Source organism: Muntiacus reevesi, chromosome 2, assembly GCF_963930625.1.
Source record: "Muntiacus reevesi chromosome 2, mMunRee1.1, whole genome shotgun sequence".
Classification (NCBI taxonomy): Eukaryota; Metazoa; Chordata; class Mammalia; order Artiodactyla; family Cervidae; genus Muntiacus; species Muntiacus reevesi.
Genome location: NC_089250.1, coordinates 181,236,651 through 181,257,162, shown reverse-complemented (window position 1 = coordinate 181,257,162; position 20,512 = coordinate 181,236,651). Strand labels below are relative to the sequence as shown.

Here is a 20,512-nt window from a genome sequence, read left to right as displayed (position 1 = left end):
AATGTTATTTTGATAATCATTTTTAATTTCCAAGTCCTCTGTTTCTTCCACTGTTTCCTTTTTTATGGGAGTCTAGTTTCACTTTGGAGTGGCAATATTTTCTCAAATGTCTCTGAAAATACTAATGAGAAATTTTTCTTAACTAGATTTAAAAAAAAAAAAAAAACAGGGCATGCACCTGGTAGAACTCTGAGTGATCTTAAAGGTTAAACGGTAGAGTCCTTCAGCTACCATTGGTTCCTGATTCCTTTATCACGACACAATCTCTGTAAGCCAGTTTCTTTTGTATATTAAAAAAAATCCAACGGTCCCTGGCTGCGACCATGGCGGAGAGGCCGGAGGACCTAAACCTGCCCAATGCTGTAATCACCAGAATCATCAAGGAGGCACTCCTGGATGGTGTCAACATCTCCAAGGAGGCCCAGAGCGCGATCTCCTGCGCTGCCAGCGTTTTCATGCTGTACGCCAGATCCTGTGCCAATAACTTTGAAATGAAAGGAAAACGCAAGGCACTGAATGACAGCGATGTGCTGTCCACCATGGAGGAGATGGAGTTTCAGCGATTCGTTACCCCATTAAAAGAAGCTCTGGAAGCTTATAGGAAGGAGCAGAAAGGCAAGAAGGAAGCTTCAGAGCAAAAGAAGAAAGACAAAGACAAAAAAACAGATTCGGGAGAGCAGGACAAAAGCAGGGATGAGGACAACGATGAAGATGAGGAAAGGCTGGAGGAAAAAGAACAGAATAAAGAGGAGGAAGTGGACAACTGAAGATGATGGGGAGACGCCCCTTGGAATGAACCACGCAAAAACCTGGTACACATTTGTGTGAAGCTTTTTCCAGCTGGGCAGAGTAGTCTTAGGCAGAAGAGCCTGAGAAGATTGAAATAATAACTGAATTATCATCAGGATTATCATCAAAGCCAGTGCTTCCCAGACTCAGAGCATCTGAGTAGCAGAATCCTGTTTTGCTTAATCAGTCTCAAGGTTGTAACTTTTTGGCAAGAGGGATTCTTGCCTCTTGATCTCTTTTGTTTACATACACATATAGTTAGGCAATTGTTGATCCCCAGTTCCCTCCCTGCCCCCAAGAAAAGTAATAACAACTTCCACACTGCCAACTGTGTCCCAGATTATAGACACAGTTAAGGCTCAGGAAAAATTAGGGTATGATCACAGTCAACCTATTTGATTATACAGTATTTGGCAATACTAGCTTATTTCAAGTGGTCAGAATGGCTTAGCTTTAGGAAACTACTAACAAGGTTGAAGAGAACAATGAAATCTGCTGTCTCTTCACTTGACAGTAACATTAATTGAATTTTGTTTTCTACAGACCCACTTGGCTTAGAGCCCTTCTATATTGCATGTAACCTGCTTGGAAGGCTCCCTTCTAGGCACATACTGTTTTTAAATCCACGGAGTAGAATTAGTTAAGCAAGGATGCCAATGTCTTCCTCTTATAAAACAGATAGTTTAGTCTTAAATGCACCTCACTGCCTGCCACTGTACAGCTTCAGGATTTGCCATCACTTCCTGGAAGGTATAAAATTCCAGGTTTTCGTGTCCAGTAGTCCATCTTCCAGATTTGTGACTATGACTTTTCATTTTTCCAATTCACGACAAGTTCCAAACTTTATTTCTTATAGGCACAACTTTCTCCCTCTGTGCTTCTCACCACCTGTCTCTGTCCTGCCTCTCCTCTGCTCCCCATTCCCACTTTCTCTGTCCCTCTTTTTTTTACTTCTGCCAACCCAGGAACTTGGATGACCTGCAATATCCCAGAGTATGGGTTCCTCTGATTCCCTAGTTCTAATCTCATGTCTTAAAACTGATTTTGTAAACCTCTTTGACCCGTGAGGGAAATCTGATGGTGCTCAGGAATTTAATTCCTCCCCTAACCCATCCCCTTTAACTGCTTCTAAGTATCTCTGCTGACCTTTCCAGGTTTTCTTCTCTTTCCATTTGGTGCTCCAAGCACTTTTTTTTTTTTTTCCAAGCACTTTTTTGTTGGTTTCTTTGAGTGCTTGGAGGTTGAAAGGTAGAGAAGTGTAGTTTGACACTGTTGATTTGTTAAATGAATACAGTGGAAAGTTTGTTGACAATTGAGTGAAGAATATTGAGAAAATTATAATGCTTTGTATAATAAAAAACATTATTGTTAAAAAAAATCCATGACTTATGTTTTTGGCCATGATGGAGAAACAGAGATTGAATTTATCCTCCTACCACAAATAACCAAAACACTGGACAGGAAAGAAGAGAATCAAGTTTTTCAGACAACGGTCAATACAAAGCACAGCATCATGATTCCTGGGAAAAGAGAAACAAATAAGATGACCACTAAGAGTGCTCTGGATTTCTGTCTGAAGGCACATTTCAGACCACAGAACAGGGAGGGGAAACCCAAGTGGAACACAGATATATGTGGCTGCATCGACAGAGGTTTGAGTTGGAAGAGTTTGAAGTGGCTTTAAGTTGCAGGCCAGAGTTCCCAGGAGAAGGCTGTGCTGGGAAATGGCCCCAGAAAGCTGCTCAGAGAACACTTTAATGACTACTATGATGTGCCCTGGCTGGGTGAGCAGGACAGGACCGGCTCAGTGGTGCCCAGAGACCACTGAGACCAGCAGGCACTTGAGTTCTGACCAGCCAGTGGGGACAGTTCTTGGTGATCACTTGAGGTGTTCAGAAGAGTCACACCTTAGTAATGGAATAAATTAACTTTAAGGCAAAAGCTGTTCCACACTTTGCTCCCCACACAAAAAAGGTTAAAACAACTCCTGAAAAGACTTGTTGGTGAAACTGAACTTTACCTTTCTACCAGAACAAAACCCACTCTTTAAACAACCCCTTGATCCACAAAAGCTGAGACCTGATCCAGTTCTCAAACTGTATGATCAAGACTTTTTTCTGTTTTGCAGGTAAGTTCATTTGAACCCTTTTCTTAGATTACACATATAAGCAATATCATATGGTATCTGTCCTTCTCTGACTTCACTCAGTGTGACAGTGAAGGTGGGGGATAAATTGGAAGCCTGTGACCGACACACACACCACATATAAAATGGATAATAAGGGCTTACTGTAGAGCACTCGTTACTACACTCCGTAGTGGCCTACATGGAAGGAGCCTACAAGAGTGGAGGGGGGTGTGTGTGTGTAACTGACTCACTTTGCTGTAGACCTGAAGCCAACACAATGCTGTCGTCGTTGTTGTCTAGTCACTCAGTCATGCTCAACTCCTTTGGGATCCCATGGAACTTCCAATACAAAACTTTTTTTATTTTTTTTAAATTTATTTATTATTTTTTAAAAATATTATTTTATTAGTTGGAGGCCAATCACTTCACAACATTTCAGTGGGTTTTGTCATACATTGACATGAATCAGCCATAGAGTTACACTTATTCCCCATCCCGATCCCCCCTCCCACCTCCCTCTCCACCCGACACCTCAGGGTCCTCCCAGTGCACCAGGCCCGAGCACTTGACTCATGCATCCCACCTGGGCTGGTGGTCTGTTTCACCATAGATAATATACATGCTGTTCTTTCAAAACATCCCACCCTCACGTTCTCCCCCAGAGTTCAAAAGTCTGTTCTGTACTTCTGTGTCTCTTTTTCTGTTTTGCATATAGGGTTATCGCTACCATCTATCTAAATTCCGTATATATGTGTTAGTATACTGTAATGTTCTTTATCTTTCTGGCTTACTTCACTCTGTATAATGGGCTCCAGTTTCATCCATCTCATTAGAACTGATTCAAATGAATTCTTTTTAATGGCTGAATAATATTCCATGGTGTATATGTACCACAGCTTCCTTATCCATTCATCTGCTGATGGGCATCTAGGTTGCTTCCATGTCCTGGCTATTATAAACAGTGCTGCGATGAACATTGGGGTGCACGTGTCTCTTTCAGATCTGGATTCCTCAGTGTGTATGCCCAGAAGTGGTATTGCTGGGTCATATGGCAGTTCTATTTCCAGTTTTTTAAGAAATCTCCACACTGTTTTCCATAGTGGCTGTACTAGTTTGCATTCCCACCAACAGTGTAAGAGGGTTCCCGTTTCTCCACACCCTCTCCAGCATTTATTGCTTGTAGACTTTTGGATAGCAGTCATCCTGACTGGCGTGTAATGGTACCTCATTGTGGTTTTGATTTGCATTTCTCTGATGATGAGTGATGTGGAGCATCTTTTCATGTGTTTGTTAGCCATCTGTATGTCTTCTTTGGAGAAATGTCTGTTTAGTTCTTTGGCCCATTTTTTGATTGGGTCGTTTATTTTTCTGGAATTGAGCTTCAGGAGTTGCTTGTATATTTTTGAGATTAATCCTTTGTCTGTTTCCTCATTTGTTATTATTTTCTCCCAATCTGAGGGCTGTCTTTTCACCTTACTTATAGTTTCCTTTGTTGTGCAAAAGCTTTTAATTTTCATTAGGTCCCATTTGTTTATTTTTGCTTTTATTTCCAATATTCTGGGAGGTGGCTCATAGAAGATCTTGCTGTGATTTATGTCGGAGAGTGTTTTGCCTATGTTCTCCTCTAGGAGTTTTATAGTTTCTGGTCTTACATTTAGATCTTTAATCCATTTTGAGTTTATTTTTGTGTATGGTGTTAGGAAGTGTTCTAGTTTCATTCTTTTACAAGTGGTTGACCAGTTTTCCCAGCACCACTTGTTAAAGAGATTGTCTTTTTTCCATTGTATATCCTTGCCTCCTTTGTCAAAGATGAGGTGTCCATAGGTTCGTGGATTTATCTCTGGGCTTTCTATTCTGTTCCATTGATCTATATTTCTGTCTTTGTGCCAGTACCATACTGTCAAAAAGACTTTCTTTCTCTTCCTCTGTATTACTTTTTTGATGTCCTAAAATGGTTGCTAGCAGTTCCTGGGACTAAGACTTCCCAGCTGAAGTTCTAAATGGAATAGTGAGGGCCCTGTCTCTTAACCTTTCTTCTATATTTTGTCATTTCACTTCTCTCTGTGTTGTATTCTGAAAGTTTCCTTCAGCTCTGTCTTCCAGTTCACCAGTTTTACCTTCAACTGAGTTTTGTATTATATTCTGATTATTTTTCACTTCTGGAAGTTCTGTTTGGCTCTTTTTCCCCCCTCACATCTGCTAGGCGACTCTTAAACAGTGGAATGCTATTTACAAACACTTTCAGGTTGTTTTTTATATTTTTAAATCTAGTAAACACAGTGATTTCATAATGTGAGGCTAATAATTCCATTATCTGAAGTACCTCTGGTTCTGTTTCTGCCATCTGCGTTCACACTGATCTTCACCCTTGCTCTCTTGCTTCCTGGTATGTGCTCACTGACTGTGACATATTTGTGGCCGCCCTTCTTTGAGATACAGAATCATGGCATGTTCTTTCAGAGGAGGGTGACATTTGCATCTGGCCATCGACATCTCACTTTGTACTTTGAGGGGTTTTCTCTTCTTTTCTTTTGACAATCAGGGCTCCAAACTCGGGGGGCGGGCTGTCCTGCTGCTGTGCTGTTTTCTCGAAGCCCAACCGGGGTGGAAAAGAGGCTTGTTCTCTGCTGGCTCAAGCTTACAGTGAGAGTACAGGCATTTGGGGTCCTGGCTCTATGCGAGATGGTCTCCTATGAGACATCCCACCTGAATGAGCTCAGTTCCCTCTTGTACAATGCAGGCTTCACAAGAAGCAGTTTGAGGATTCCATTGACCTCTGTGTTCTTTCCTTCACCTGGATTTTTTTTTTTTTAGAAAAATATCCAAGAGTACAGAAATATTTTAACAACACAATAAATAAAAAGTATGTTAAGAAGAGTTCATACAAGACGATCCAATTTTTGTTAGAAAAAAGGAAAGAAGGCTGTATACAAGGCTTTGAAAAATCAAAGTGAAAGTCACTCAGTCGTGTCCAACTCTTTGCGACCCCATGGACTATATAGTCCATGGAATTCTCCAGGCCAGAATACTGGAGTTGGTAGCCATTCCTTTCTCCAGGGGATCTTACCAACCCAGGGATTGAACCCAGGTCTCCCGCACTGCAGGTGGATTCTTTACCAGCTGAGCCACCAGGAAAGCCCATAGAAGGTTTTAAATAGCCCTTATACCTGGGTGATAGGATTATGAGTAAATTTTCCTTTTATCCTATATAAAGATTTGTTGTTCTTTTGTTTCCTTAGCCTTATTTAGGTTGCCTTTTTAAACACACACATATTTTGTTAAATTGCACAAAACAGTATACTTACAGGAAGACATACAAACACAAACGTTCAGTTTAATGAACAATTATGAAATTAACATCTAAGTAATTATTCCCTGGATCAATATATTTTTACCCTATTTTATTTGTCTTGATAGTTGGGTTAGTCCAAATAACCTAGTGTGCCATATTTCCAGAAGCAGAACAGCAATAATCTCTTTGCCAGAGATCCCCAGGAAAAAATCTTGCTGTTTCCTTGAGTCTTACTGAGTTATGTGTCTTCCCTGGACAAACCCCTACAGTGAGGGGACTGCCAACTAGTACAGAGAGATTACAAGTCAACCTGCACCCAGGGTGGGGCCATCACGGGCTCAGAGTGGGAAAGGAATCAGGCCTCCAGGGAGGAACAGGCTCTGTGTGTATATCAAAAAGGTGGGTAGATGCTGGGAAGAAAAACCCAGATGTCTGTCGTGGTTTGGAAGAGATCATCAAGCTACTGCTTGTGCTTACTTCTAGGCTGGAGGATTTGCTTAGGGGAATGGCCTGATGGTATTAGTTGTTGTTCAGTCACTCAATTGTGTTCGATTCTTTGCAACCCCATGGAACGCAGCCTACCAGGCTCTTCTGTTCATGAGATTTCTCAAACAAGAATACTGGAGTGGGTTGCCATTTCCTCCTCCAAGAGAGCTTCCCAACCCAGGCATTGAACCCGCATCTCCTGCACTGTAGCCAGATTCTTTACCACTGAGAGACTAAGGAAGCCCATGGCATAAACCCTATCTCTATAATATTGTTTGCAATTTTTCAAAGCAAGGAATTCTTGTATTTATTGTAAATTTTAAGTTCCTTAAAAAAATCTTCTTAATTCCATAAAAATACATCCCAAACAGTTAACAGAGAATTCTGGGAAGTGGAATTAGGGAAGGGACTTTAACTCCGAACTCTGTTCTGTGTCACATGTGGTTCTGTAATAAGGCGAGAGCTGTCTGAGGACAAGGAGTGAGCCAGGAAGACACCCATGGAAACAGAAGGGAGGTGGAAACAGATGAAGACAGCAGTATCACAGCACTCAAGCCGCAGAGAATTCCAGACAGGAAATGCATGAAAGCAGCCCCACACGATGAGGACAAAGGAGAGACAGCGCTGGATCTAGCAGTCAGCAAGTCATCTTTCCCTCTTGCATGTCTTCAAGTACTGCTGCTGATAAGTCGCTTCAGTCGTGTTCGACTCTGTGCGACCCCAATAGACAGCAGTCCACCAGGCTCCCCCATCCCTGGGATTCTCCAGGCAAGAACATTGGGGTGGGTTGCCATTTCCTTTTCCAATGCATGAAAGTGAAAAGTGAAAGTGAAGTCACTCAGTCGTGTCCGACTCTTCGTGACCCCATGGACTGCAGCCCACCAGGCTCCTCCGTCCATGGGATTTTTCCAGGCAAGAGTACTGGAGTGGGGTGCCATTGCCTTCTCCGCTGCAAGTACTAGCTCCTTCCAATCAGCGCTCCAGAGGACAGTCGGAGAAATCTTGGTACAACAATGACACTGCAGTCTGACCTGTCTCCTCAAAAGTCCTGCAATGGACCCTTCTGCACGCGGGAGGAAGCCCGACGCTCTGGCAAGGCTAGCGAAGCTCTGCACACTGTGGCTCCTATAGCCGTGCCCAACCTCACCCAGCTCTACCACGTCAGCTTCATCTGTTGACTTCCAGATCCTCAGTCACCTGAGGGACTGGCTGCTTGCTGTCCCCCTCCTGGATAGCCCCTGAAACCCACCACCCTCCCATTTCCTATGGGTAGACCATCACGTTTTATCACACTTTATCACCTCACTAGGGAGGATTTCTGGTTTTTTTTTAAATTTTGTAATCTCGTATTTATAAAAGGTAGCTGAATTAGAATAGTATTTTAGAATACTAGGAAAGCATGAAGCGCAACTTTCGAAACAGTTTCCCCACATTCTACAACTGAGGACCTTTAAAAGAACTGTCACATTGAGTGGCACTCAAGAGGTGGAGGAGTAGAACCCTTTCTTTTCACTTTCTGCCTTATGTATTATCAGAATACTTTATAAAAACATATAATTATAGTAACTTTGAAAAAGTATTCCACATTTTGCAAAATTTTATCTACCTAACTGCATTCATTCACTCAGTAAGTATGTACTGAACACCTACTGTGCGCCAGACACAGTGTGTGAATGGAACGCACACATCCTCTGCCCTGTGGCGGAGGTAGAGCGCCGCGGGGAAAGGCAGACAGTGCACAGGAAGCAGTGAGCTGCAATGTAAGTAAACAGTTATCAAGATGCTATGAACACATCCAACAGGATTCTGTGAGAGAGAAAAAGGCAGAATTGGGAAACCCAAAACCTACACTCCTAAGTGCCATCTTAGCTGAAACCAGAATGATAAGAAGGAAAAGCTGGAGGCAAAGCGTTCTGTCAGAGGGAGCAAAAGCTCACAGAGCCCAGGATATGAAAGGGAGCACGAGGAGAGCAAGCAGGCAAGACTGGGAAGGCCTGACCTGACTCTCAGTGCGGCGGGAAGCCGCTGAGGGACGTAGGCTGGGGACTGGCCAGATCCCACCCATCTTTTAAAGACCTTTTTGGCTCCACCTAGAGACTGGATGAGAATGGGACAAGAAGAGGAGAAAAGAGATCGGGTAAAAGGCTAACTCAGAATCTCTGAGTGTTTTATGTTTATTAGACAGAGACATATTATAACTGCAAACCAGGACTTCTGATTAAATATATGAGATGACCAGTGTCACTTTGGGTGAGTTAGAACAAACACTTCACATTTTAATTAGCCTTGAAGCCTTGCGACATAAATATACAAGTCTCTCATGTGTGTTGTGTGAAATAATAAAGACACATGCAGATTCTTTAGAATTTGGAGAGCCCAGATGTGGAACCACTACTGTAAGAACTCACAGGAAAAAATTTCAAACTAGACTTTATAAAAATGACCCCTCCGTCCTGCCCCCATCTTTATGGCTAACCTTCAAACTCAACAGGAAAGAAGTCTTCCACCATTTCAGTGATATTCTTCAAAGTTTCACTTTTGGAAGGGATATAAGCTAATTGAAATTTACTTTTCAGAGGAAATTGATTGAAGAATTCCGGCAGAGAAGTGATGTCAATTACATTGTAGTCTACAGGAGGTCTCTTTCTTGGCAAATTACCAAAACGAAGATATAGTATAACTACACAAAACAGTAACGGCATCAAGATTTCAAGGACTGTTACCAGAGTCTTTCGTTTCTAAAATAAAAACAAAAGTCATATGTTAATCCAAAATAGAACACAAGCGTTAAGACACTACATGGGAAATGTTCTTCCATTAACAACACTGTCAATCAACTACACTTCACTCATAAATATGCTAATCCAAAATAGAACACAAGCATTAAGTCACTACATGGCAAATGTTCTTCCATTAAGAACACTTTCAATCAACTATGCTTCACTTATATATGTGTGTGTGTGTGCATATATATATATATATATATATATATATATATATATAAAAGAATGCTTATATTTCTTCCAGCCTTGCTGTACAACACATAAAAAAGAAAAAAAAAACAGAATGAGAATTAGCTAGAAACATCTGCTTTTATCTTTTCTGTAACACCAATGGCTAGAAATCAGTAGCAACAGTGGTTATCTTCAGTAATTAGAGCTAACGAACGGAATTACCACAGAAACGTGGCTCAACTGCAGAAAAGGGCTCCTTTACGAGTTCTTAATTTTTTCTTTACTCCATGATTAGAAACCAATTTAACTAAATCACTCGGTTCCTCCGAAGGAGACTCACATTCTCCCTACAGATAACCATACCCACCTTTAAAATGAAATTCTTCCAGAGAAGAAGTTTTAAGTTCCTGAACATCGTCATTTTTCTAGCTGAAGAGGAGCAATCGCCACTAGCTGGGAAACAAATGGGGAGATGTTACTAATGTTAAAATGTTGAGTGACTCTTTGGGCCTTGGGAAGCTCTCTGCTCTCAGGGTTTCAGAGCTCCGTCTGGACCACTTTTCCTCCTTCCTGTCCAGCAGTGCTGACCCCTCCCCTTCCTACCATTTGAATATTAAAGTGCTCCAGGACTTTAATATTAAAGTCCACCTGTGGACTCAGAGTGGCATCACTCTGTAGGTGCTCTCACTCACTATTTTGGGTTTAAATCCATCCACATGATGACTTTTTAAATTTACATTTCCAGCCTTGAGTTACTTCTAGACCCAAATGTTCAACTGCCTATTTGTCATCTCCACTCAACCTGCCCAAACGAGTCTACGCATATATTTCTCCTAAAATAGGTCATTCTTAGTCTTCCTCTCCTCAATGTCAGTTCATTCGTCCAGGTACACAGGGTTACTGCCTCTACTTCTGAAACACACCAGAATTCAGTCCTTTTCACCACCGCTTCTCTAGGCACCCTGGTTCAACACTGCCTCATCTCTCACCTGAATGCCTGCAAGAGCCTCTTCAGTGGTATCACTGCTCCTGCCAACCTGCAGCCCATCCTCCCTGCAGTGGCAGGAGTGATCCTGTTGGGCCACATCCACTCCTACACTCAAAACTCTCCTGTGGCTCCTGTTTCGCCACAGGGAACAGTCTGGCCTTGCTGATGACAATGAACATCCCATGGGATGCTCCATGTCAAGGAGCAAAGCTCCACGGGATGCAGCCTGTTAGCTCGCTCATCTCTGCTCAATCGTCCCCTACTCTACCGCCCCTCCTTCTGCACTCAAGTCACAGGCTTGAGCAGAGGAGTCACATGTCTGCCCCACACCTTTGCCCCTGCTGTCTCCTCTGCCCAGCACACACTTCCCTCTCATATTGACATGGCCAGCTCTTCTACTTTTTTCAGATCTTTATTTAAAAGTCACTTTCTCAGCCTTTCTTGATCATCCTATATAAAATATATAAAATTTCAAAACAATGAAAATTTTGTATCAATCTTCCCTGTCAGTTTTGCTTCTTAGCACCATTAAATTATTTAACTTGATATTTATCTGATTTAATATGATTTCCCTACTAGAATTCACATGCTTCAAGAAGGCAACAATCTTTTGCCTTTTCTTTTACCACTGAATCCCCAGAACAAGAGTAGGGCCAGCATGTGGTAATCAGTCAGCAAATACTGAATGAATAAGTAAATAAATTAAAGGGTCAGCAATTTTTGTAGGAATATGGTTGGAACAGACGTAATTGTGAAGAGACTAAAACGCTCTGGATAGCACCAAGTTCCTTCTCTTTTCAGTCTGTGTTTCCCAAGTGTAACATATGCTTTAACTTTTAGATACTACCACAATGACGTTTTCTTTTTCAGAAAAATATTTTTCCATTGAGGAAAGAAAAGGTCTACTTTTCCTTCAGTTAAAGTACCTTTGACATTGCACATTAGAAGTTAAAGAAACTGGGGACTCCCCTAGTGGTCCAGTGGTTATGACTCTGCTCCCAGTGTAGGGGGCACAGGTTCAATCCCTGATCAGAGAACTAAGATCTTACACTGCCTCACCACATGGCCAAAAAAAGAAAAAAAAAATTAAAACAACAGCACTATGACTAGTACATGAAATATCACTGAATTGTACAATTTAAAATGGCTAATTATGTGCTATGTGAATCTCCCCTTGATGAAAAATAATAGTGAATGAAGTGATGCATTTACTTAGTCATCTATTGCTACCATAACCTTACATAACAAGCTCCACATCAGAACTCAGTGACCAAGAGCAACAGGTATCATTTACTTCCTGCTTAAGGGTCTGCTGGAGATTTGTGGCTGTCCTGGCCTCTTGGGACTGGCTGGACCTGTCTACAGGTCTGTCATGGGCTGTATGGTGTCCCCTCAAATTCATATGTTGAAGTCCTAACCACAGTACCCCAGAATGTGACTGCATTGGGAGTCTGGCCCTTTAAAGAGGCGAGTCAATCACAACGAGGTTGTTAGGGTGGGCCCTAATCCAATCCAACTAGTGTTCTTGAAGAGGACGAAGTCTGGAAACACAAAGAGGCGTCAGGGATGCACAGCACAGAGGGAAGACCACGCGAGGACACAGACAGAAGAAAGCCGTACGCAAGTCGAAGAGAAAGGTCTCAGAAGAAACTAAACCTGCTGACACCTTGATCTCAGACTCCCATCCTTCAGAACTGTGAGAAAATAAATTTCTGTTCTTTAAGTCCCCCCGTCTATGGTGTTTTGTTATGGCAGCCCGAACTAATACCGGCCTGTTCTGTGTCTCCTCAACCAGTCACCCACTGGAGCATGTTGTTCTAGTGGCAAGAAGCCAAGACAAACCACATAGGTACATGGAAACCCTATGCTCACGCAACACTTGCTAAGCATCCTACAAGTCAAAGCGAACCCCACCCCAAGCCCAGTGTCAGCACAACAGGGGAAGAAACTAACTACTCTGGTGAGGGCATTGCAGCATCACATGGTGAAGGGCATCCATGTGAAATCTCATACAAGGAAAGAGTGAAGAGCTGGGAACAATATCCATCTACCAAACATTCTGCATTTAATTCTTTAAAAATTGCCATTAGAATTTGTCAACCTAAACCCTCACCACTGAAAAAAGGAAATATTTTGGCTCATTACTAGCCCAACACAAAAAGTAACAGCCAGAGACAATGAGAATACATGGTTTGCTCTGATCACAGTTCCAGTTCAATGGAATGGGACAGCAAAATAGTAAGAGCAGATGGAGGTTTTCATATCTTAAAATTTGTGATAATACAGGTAGACTATTTCTTTTAAAAGAACATCTGGACTTCCCTGATGGTCCAGTGGTTAAGACTCCAAGCTCCCAACACAAGGAGCACAGGTTCAATTCCTTGCCTGGTAAGTTTCGCATGCTGCCAGAAACGGCCAAAATTTTATAAAAATAAAACAGCATTTATTTAGATGCTTGTAATATACAACAAGGCTTCTTCCCTGATGTCTCAGTGGTAAAGAATTTGCCTGCAATGCAAGAGTCCTAGGAGATGCAGGTTGGAACCCTGGATCGGGAAGATCCCCTGGAGGAGGAATGGCTACCCCCTCTAGTATTCCTGACTAAGAAATCCCATGGACACAGAAGCCTGGTGGGCTACAGTCCAAAAGGGTCACAAAGAGTTGGACACGACTGAGGAACTGAGCATGCAGGAGGGGAATGTACAACAACCAGCAATTATGTATTGAAGGCACTGTCTCTGGGCAAAATGATACCATAAACAGACTGATCAGTAATGGAGCTCATCTTCATGGAACCCAGTGGAGAAAAAAAAACCTAGTGAAGAAAAATAATATGTGCAAAGGAAAACATTATAGCACAAGTAAAAAGTGAGAACCAACCGAGATGCACTTAAGGGTAAACAAGCTGACCAATTAAATAGAACACAAGTCTAGAAAGACCTCACAGGTAAATAGGCACTTGTTTATAATAAGCTGACACTACTGGACATAGGGTTCAAAAAACTGCTTAGAGTCAACTGGGCCTCCACCATATACAAAATAGCAACTTCAGATGAAATACAGATCAAAATGTGAAAGATAAAACAATGAAGCTTTTAGGGGGAAAGCAGAACATAGCCATGATCCTACAGTAGGCAAGTATTTCTTAAATATGACTCCAAACCACTAAATACAAAGAAAAATGATAAATGGAATTATATAAAAATTAAGAATTTCTATTCTACAAAAGGCGTTACCTAGAATACATTTGTTGTTGTTGTTGTTGTTCAGCCACTCAGTCGTGTCCTACTCTTTGCGACCCCAAGGACTGCAGCATGCCAGGCTTCCCTGTCCTTCACCGTCTCCCGGAGTTTGCTCAAACTCATGTCCGTTGAGTCAGTGATGCCATCCAACCATCTCATCCTCTGTTGTCCCCTCCTCTTCCCGCCTTAAATCTTTTCCAAATGACTGGTATACAGAATATTTAAAGAGTTCCTACAAGTCACTAAGAAAAAGACAGACATTCCAACAGAAAAACAGGCAAGAAATCTGAACAGATGATTTCCAAATGAGATACCAAATGGCCCGTAAGCATAGAAAAGTGCTGAACCTATCTGGTCATCAGGGAAGTGCATTTTAAAACTGCACAGTTGACACTGCGATGGTGATCTCTGCACAAGAAGTTTATTGAAAAGCACTCTCAAAATCAGTATATATATAAATGGCAGAGTCAGAACAAGATTCAAGTTTTAAAGACTAGACTACTTCCCAACTACGCATTTCATAATAATTCTTTACAATAATTCATTATTATGAAAAATAATATAACTAAATACAGACTTTTAGTTTAGAATAATAAAAAAATTATGGAGATGGACAGTGGTGATAATCACACAATAATGTGAATATACTTAATGTCAATGAACTGTACACTTAAAAATGGCTATAATGATAAATGTTATATATATTTTACCACAATAAAAACTTAAAAATAACAGTACAACTATAAAAAAAAAAAATCAGTGCTTTGGGGAGTAAAGGAAGCAGGCCTGAGCAGAGAGAAGCCAGGCCTCAGTGGAGTCAGGATGAAGGCCTCAGTCACTTCCGCAGCTCACAGCATCACAACAGAACACAAACTGAATTATCAGCCTCATGCCCGATTATGAGGACTCTAGGATTCAAACAGGTTCCAGAAAAGCAGGGACAGGATTAAGGAAACTCCGTTTATGTTATATTTGGGAAAACAGATGGCTGAGACAAAGAAAAACGGGCTGAAAATAAGCAACACAACAACTTCAGAATTTCTACAAGAACACATTGCTAGTCCTTTGACCCACCAATCTCACTTCTAGGAATCTATTCTACAGACACAACTGCACAAACGTGAAATGACTTATGTACCAGGTTATTCACTGCAGCAGTATTCATAACAGCAAAGAACTGTAAACAGCCCATCAGTAGGGGATACAAACAGTTACATAAACTGGTGTTTATCTAAACAATGAAATGATATGCAAACTTTAAAAGGGTGGGGGATAGCTCCATGTACTAGCAGAAATCTGGGATCTATAAGATACATATGAGAAAATATATTTTCTTATTTATAATAAATGTGAGAAAATATATGAGAAAAAGAATAGAGACAAAAGAAACAGAGAGAAGATTATAGACATAAAAGAGAAGAAGATAAGAAAGATGCAGATAATCAATGTCCCTGAGCACAGAATCATGTGCTTGTGTTCTTGGGTGCCATAACAAACAGCACAGACTTCGTGGCTTGAACAACAGAAATTTATTTTCATACAGTTCTGGGGGCTAGCGGTCTGAGATCAGGGTGCCAGCACAGTCCGGTGCCCCCAGTGAGGGCTTACCTCTCAGCTCACAGATGGCCACCTTCTCGCCACACCATCACACGATGGAGAAAGACCTCCCTCTCCTTCCCTCTTCTCACAGGACCAGTCTGTCAGAGTGGGGTGTTACTCTTAGAGCCTCATTTAACCTCCATTACCTGAAGACTCTGTCTCCAGGTGAGTCACATTGGGGATGAGTGCTTCAACACATGAATTTTAGGGGAACACAATTCAATCCATAGCCCATGGCATAATCAGAACAGAAAATACAACAAAACAGAAACAGACTCATAGACATAGAGAACAGACTTGCTGCCAAGAAGGAGGAAAGAGGGAAAAGCATGGACTGGGAGTTTGTGATTGGTAGATGCAAACAATCATTTTTAGAATGAATAAACAGCAAGGTCATAATGTATAGCATAAGGAAGTATATTCCATATCCTGTGATAAACCATAATGGAAAAGAATATACAAAAGATTGTATTTTTAAAAAAAGAACAGAAATATATATAGATATATAAATACATGTTTGTATTAGGAGAAAACATGTTTTAAATGACAGAAGAGCTGAATCTGAAAAAAAAATTTTTTTTTAAAGATCTTCACGTTCCAGTAAAAACCTAAATAGAACTATAAAGATAGAGACCATCCTGGTGAATCACTGAAAGTCAGGGATAAAGTTTCCTACAAGCATCCAGGCAAAAAAACCCAAAAAATGCCAACTTACGTCACTGACCAGAAGGGAGAAAATCAGTCCAGCCTCTCTCAGTCCTCTCCCCAGAGACTGTCAGCAAACAGTGCAGGAGTCTCCTTAGAGGATGGAGGCAAAGAGCACAATTCTAAGACCTTATAATCAGCTGAGTTGATAGGCAGATATTTTTAAGCACGCAAACATCAATGGATCCATAAATACCCTGGGGAAAAAACTGAGGATGAAACGCAGTCAGTGCTCAAATAATTCCAAATAACTCAGAAATGGGTCAACTTTCACAAGAAAAGTACTTTTACTGGGCAGTGAATCTAAAGGGCATCTCAAACTTGAAGTGTCCACAACGGTACTCTTGATTTTATTCTCTCTGTCTTGTCTACTATCCAGTTCAGTAAATGGTAAGTTTACACCAGATGCTTAAGCCAAAATCTAGGTTTGAACCTTAATCTCTTTCCTTCACCTCTCATATCAAGTCCATCAGTAAGTCCTAATGAATCTGTCTCTGAAAAATACCTCAACATCGTTCATTCTTTCTTTGTGTTTTTCATTTATAAATATCAGAAATCTAACTCAACCTAACTTAAGCATTCCCCTCAAAAAGAATTCATTACTCACATAACTGGAAGTCTAAAGTGGAATAAGCCAGAGAACACAGCTGAATCCAAACTGTCAAATAACATAACCAGAGTTTTTTTCCCTCTCCATTCTACTTTCCTCGTGTCTTCTTGTCAGGCTGGCTCTAAATACATGGGGCTGCGGGGAGATGGCCCCCAGGAGCTCTAGGCTTATATCAAAACCCCAGAGAGAAGAGTGTCTTTATCCTGGTGGTTTCCAAGAGGACTCTTAACGGGTTAGCAGGAGTCCCAGAAGGGCAGCAGATGGAAGGAGGGTAGAGAAAAGTGGCAGAGAAGAGGTCAGCATCTCCTGAACCATATGGAACTGTTACCCCCCCATACACACCCACTTATACACAGATAAAGGTTTCTGTTACCAGCAGAAATGGGGGGGGGGGGCAAAGAATACCTCCTTTACTCTCCAGAAAACAGAAATTCATCCTGCATACAAAATTTCTAAACTTCTCTGCTGGATATAAAAAACCATCAACATACAACATAAAACACACTCGCTCCCTCTCCAAAAAGAAGGTCTGCTAGGTTTTGTGCAGTTTCTGCATCCAGGATCAAGCTGAGGCTGTCGGGCAATGAGCATTCCTCTGGTCCCAGTGTACATATGACTCCCCAGGGTATAGCAATTTGTGCTAACAGATGAGAATATGATCACCCAAGTCACCCAACAGATATTGAAAGGGGGAAAACTGGTTGAATCTGCGATCCTTCATGGCCCTTCACAAGTAGGGAATAGGAGGCAATTTCCTTTCTGAGCAGTCACAGAACCTATTGGTATGATTTTGATAAGCACCTAGAGATTACCTTAGGGTTTGAGAAATTACAGAATTTTATTTATTAAACATTTCCCCCACTTCCAAAAATAAAAGTCCAGCAAAATATCAGTTTTTGCCAGTCGATTTACATTACGTTGGCTCCCTAAGCCAGGAATTAAAACCAGATACTCTCCCCAACCACAGGGCTTGAGTCTGGATGGCAGCCATGGAGTTCTGTCTCTTTCCACAGATAAGGTCTCCCAGGTTCTCGGTTTACTTTTAGAAGTCATAGCCCCTGACTCTGAAACGACCGAGATATTGATGTGGTTCCCTGAAATTAGTTTAGTGGAGTTCTTGTTGAAAATACTTTCAAGATGAAAATTCATCATTGTTGGTATAATTCTACCTTAAAAGTGTACACACAATCATCCTTAGGATCAAAATGTCCACCATATGAAAACAGGGTCAACATAAGTGAGTCAAAAGAGTTCATACACCTCCATGGACTGTTTATGAAAACACAGTTGTGTAACCATAAAAAAGTCAAAATTCTAAAATGTTGAATAATATTGAGCATATTCCTAGATCAGAATACATTGAAAGTAAATATTAATAAGATAAAAACACTAAGAACAGGAAAAATAAACAAAAAGCCCCACAAACCTTTGAAAATTAAAAACTCTCTCCTAAACCACAAAATACCATATAGACCAAGAAAATGAGAGGCTACAGGCCACAGGCTGGCAGAAAACATTTACAAAAAAACATATGTGATAAAGGACTGTTATCCAAAATATACAAAGAACTCATAGAACTAAACAGTAAGAAGATGAAAAACCAGACTTAAAAATGAGAAAAAAAATTAATGAACTAATGAGATAACTAAGTACATGAAAAGAGGCTCAACATCATTAATCATAGGGAACTGCAAATAAAAGCAATGAGATAGCACTACACACCTATTAGAATGACCCGGACTTCGCTAGTGGTCGAGTGGTTGAGAATCTACCTGCCAATGCAGGGGACATGGATTCCATTCCTGGTAGAGGAAGATTCCACATGCCGTGGGCAACTAAGCCTGTGTGCCACAACTACTGAGCCTGCACACTCTAGAGCCTGTGCTCCACAACAAGAGAAGCCACCGCAATGAGAACCCCACGCACCGCAACTAGAGAGTAGTCCTCGCTCTGAGCAGCTAGAGAAAGCCCTCACTTAGCAGCGAAGACCCAGCGCAGCCAAAAATAAATAAGTAAATGAATGAATAAATAAACAAAATTATTTTTTTAAAAGGCAATAGGGTATTAGCTGAAGCACAAGCAGGCAAACTATGGCCCGTGGACCAAATCCAGCCCACTACCCATTTTTCTACAGCCTGTAAACTAAGAATGGCTTTGACACATTTTAATGGTTAGAAAAGCTGCCCTCAACTACTATTACTGAACATTAAACAGCTTTTGAAGACTAGCTTTCACAGTACTTTTATGTGAAACTTACACTGCGGTACAGCCACTTTGATAACAACCAATGATGTTTGGCTGTCACAAGTAACGGCAAGGTGCTCTAAGCACTTCCAACGCTGTCAGAACACAAGAAGTGCAGTCTCCATCCCCAGACAAATTTGCAGCAGGTAGATTTTCCAAAGTCAAACTACATTTCAGAAGCATTTTTTCAGACCTTAACAAAAATGCAATGGAAATCTTCATATTTCAAAATCCATTTAACTGTGCAATAGAGGAGCTTGCACCTAACTTTCTACTGAATGTGATTAATCTGGAATGTAAGAACAAGCTAAAAAGAAGGAATTAATAGAATTTGATCAATGCCTTTCAAAGTCATGAACACACTCAAAATCATATGTTCATGATGAAATATGCAAATCTCATTACAGATTAACATTTACAGTCAATTTTGATTGTAGGAGACACTATCTTTGAACACAGCTATACAGTATGTTATCCCATAAAAAAGAATTCCATTCTTCTCACTAGTAGATATATGTTTTGAAAAAAACACATTCAATTATTATATTGAATTCCACTAATAAAAACTTTAAGGAAATTTGCTTTGTCTCATGTAACAAGTAGCTATGTGATATTCTCAACTCTGCCTCTTGGCATGAAATGTCAAAAAAATTTGCTATCCCACCCTTGACAGAAAAATTTTCCAAATTCTGGGCTAAAAGATCATATATACACAGATCAATGGAACAGAAAAGAGTTCAGAAATAGACCTACACAAATAAGGCCAATTTTTTTACAAAGGACCAATTCAAAGAAAAAAGAGTAATCTTTTTAACAAGTGGTGGAGCAAGTGGAATCCATACAGGAAGAAACAAACTCACTTTGATCTCTACTTCAATCCATTAAATGAAATTAATTTCAAATAGAACACAAACCTAAACTCAAAACCTAATAGAAAAAAACAGAACATCTTTGTGAACTTGGATTAAGAAAAAGAGTTTTAGCTATGACACCAAAATCATAAAAGAAAAACTAATAAACTGGATTTCACCAAAATTAAAAACTTTTTCTCTGCAAAAGACTGTAAGCAGAATAAAAAGACAAGTCACAGACTGGGGAGAGAATGTGTGTAAATCGCTTACCTGACAGAGGAGCTGTATCCAGAAGACATAAAACTCTCAAAACTCAATAATAAGAAAACGAACAACCCAATTTTTTTAAATAGGCAAAACTACTGAAGATGCTTCACCCCAGAAAAGATATATGTATGGCAAACAACAGAGAAGGAAATGGCAACCCACTCCAGTATTCTTGCCTAGAGAATCCCATGGTCAGAGGAGCCTGGTGGGCTACTGTCCATAGGGTCGCAGAGTCGGACACAACTAAAGCGACTTAGCATGCATGCATGCATGGATGGCAAACAAGCCCATGAAAAGACGCCAGCATCATCAGTCATGAGGGAAATGCAAATTTAAACCATAATAAAATACTACTAC

General features: G+C 40.8%; 1 protein-coding gene and 1 pseudogene across 1 annotated transcript in view; one reads left to right on the top strand and one right to left on the bottom strand.

Moving 5' to 3' along the window:
- LOC136157348 (ATP-binding cassette sub-family A member 17-like) overlaps nt 1–14,770 on the bottom strand; it is a 90,020-nt gene extending 75,250 nt beyond the window's left edge. The window contains exons 1-2 of the mRNA XM_065919266.1: nt 14,732–14,770; nt 13,874–13,922 (exon numbers count right to left, since the gene is read on the bottom strand). Of these exons, the coding sequence (XP_065775338.1) occupies nt 13,874–13,922; nt 14,732–14,770 (88 nt within the window). The remainder of the gene's footprint in view (nt 1–13,873; nt 13,923–14,731) is intronic.
- On the top strand, nt 324–906 carry LOC136158447 (DNA polymerase epsilon subunit 3 pseudogene; annotated as a pseudogene).
- Nucleotides 14,771–20,512: the final 5,742 nt, after the last annotated feature.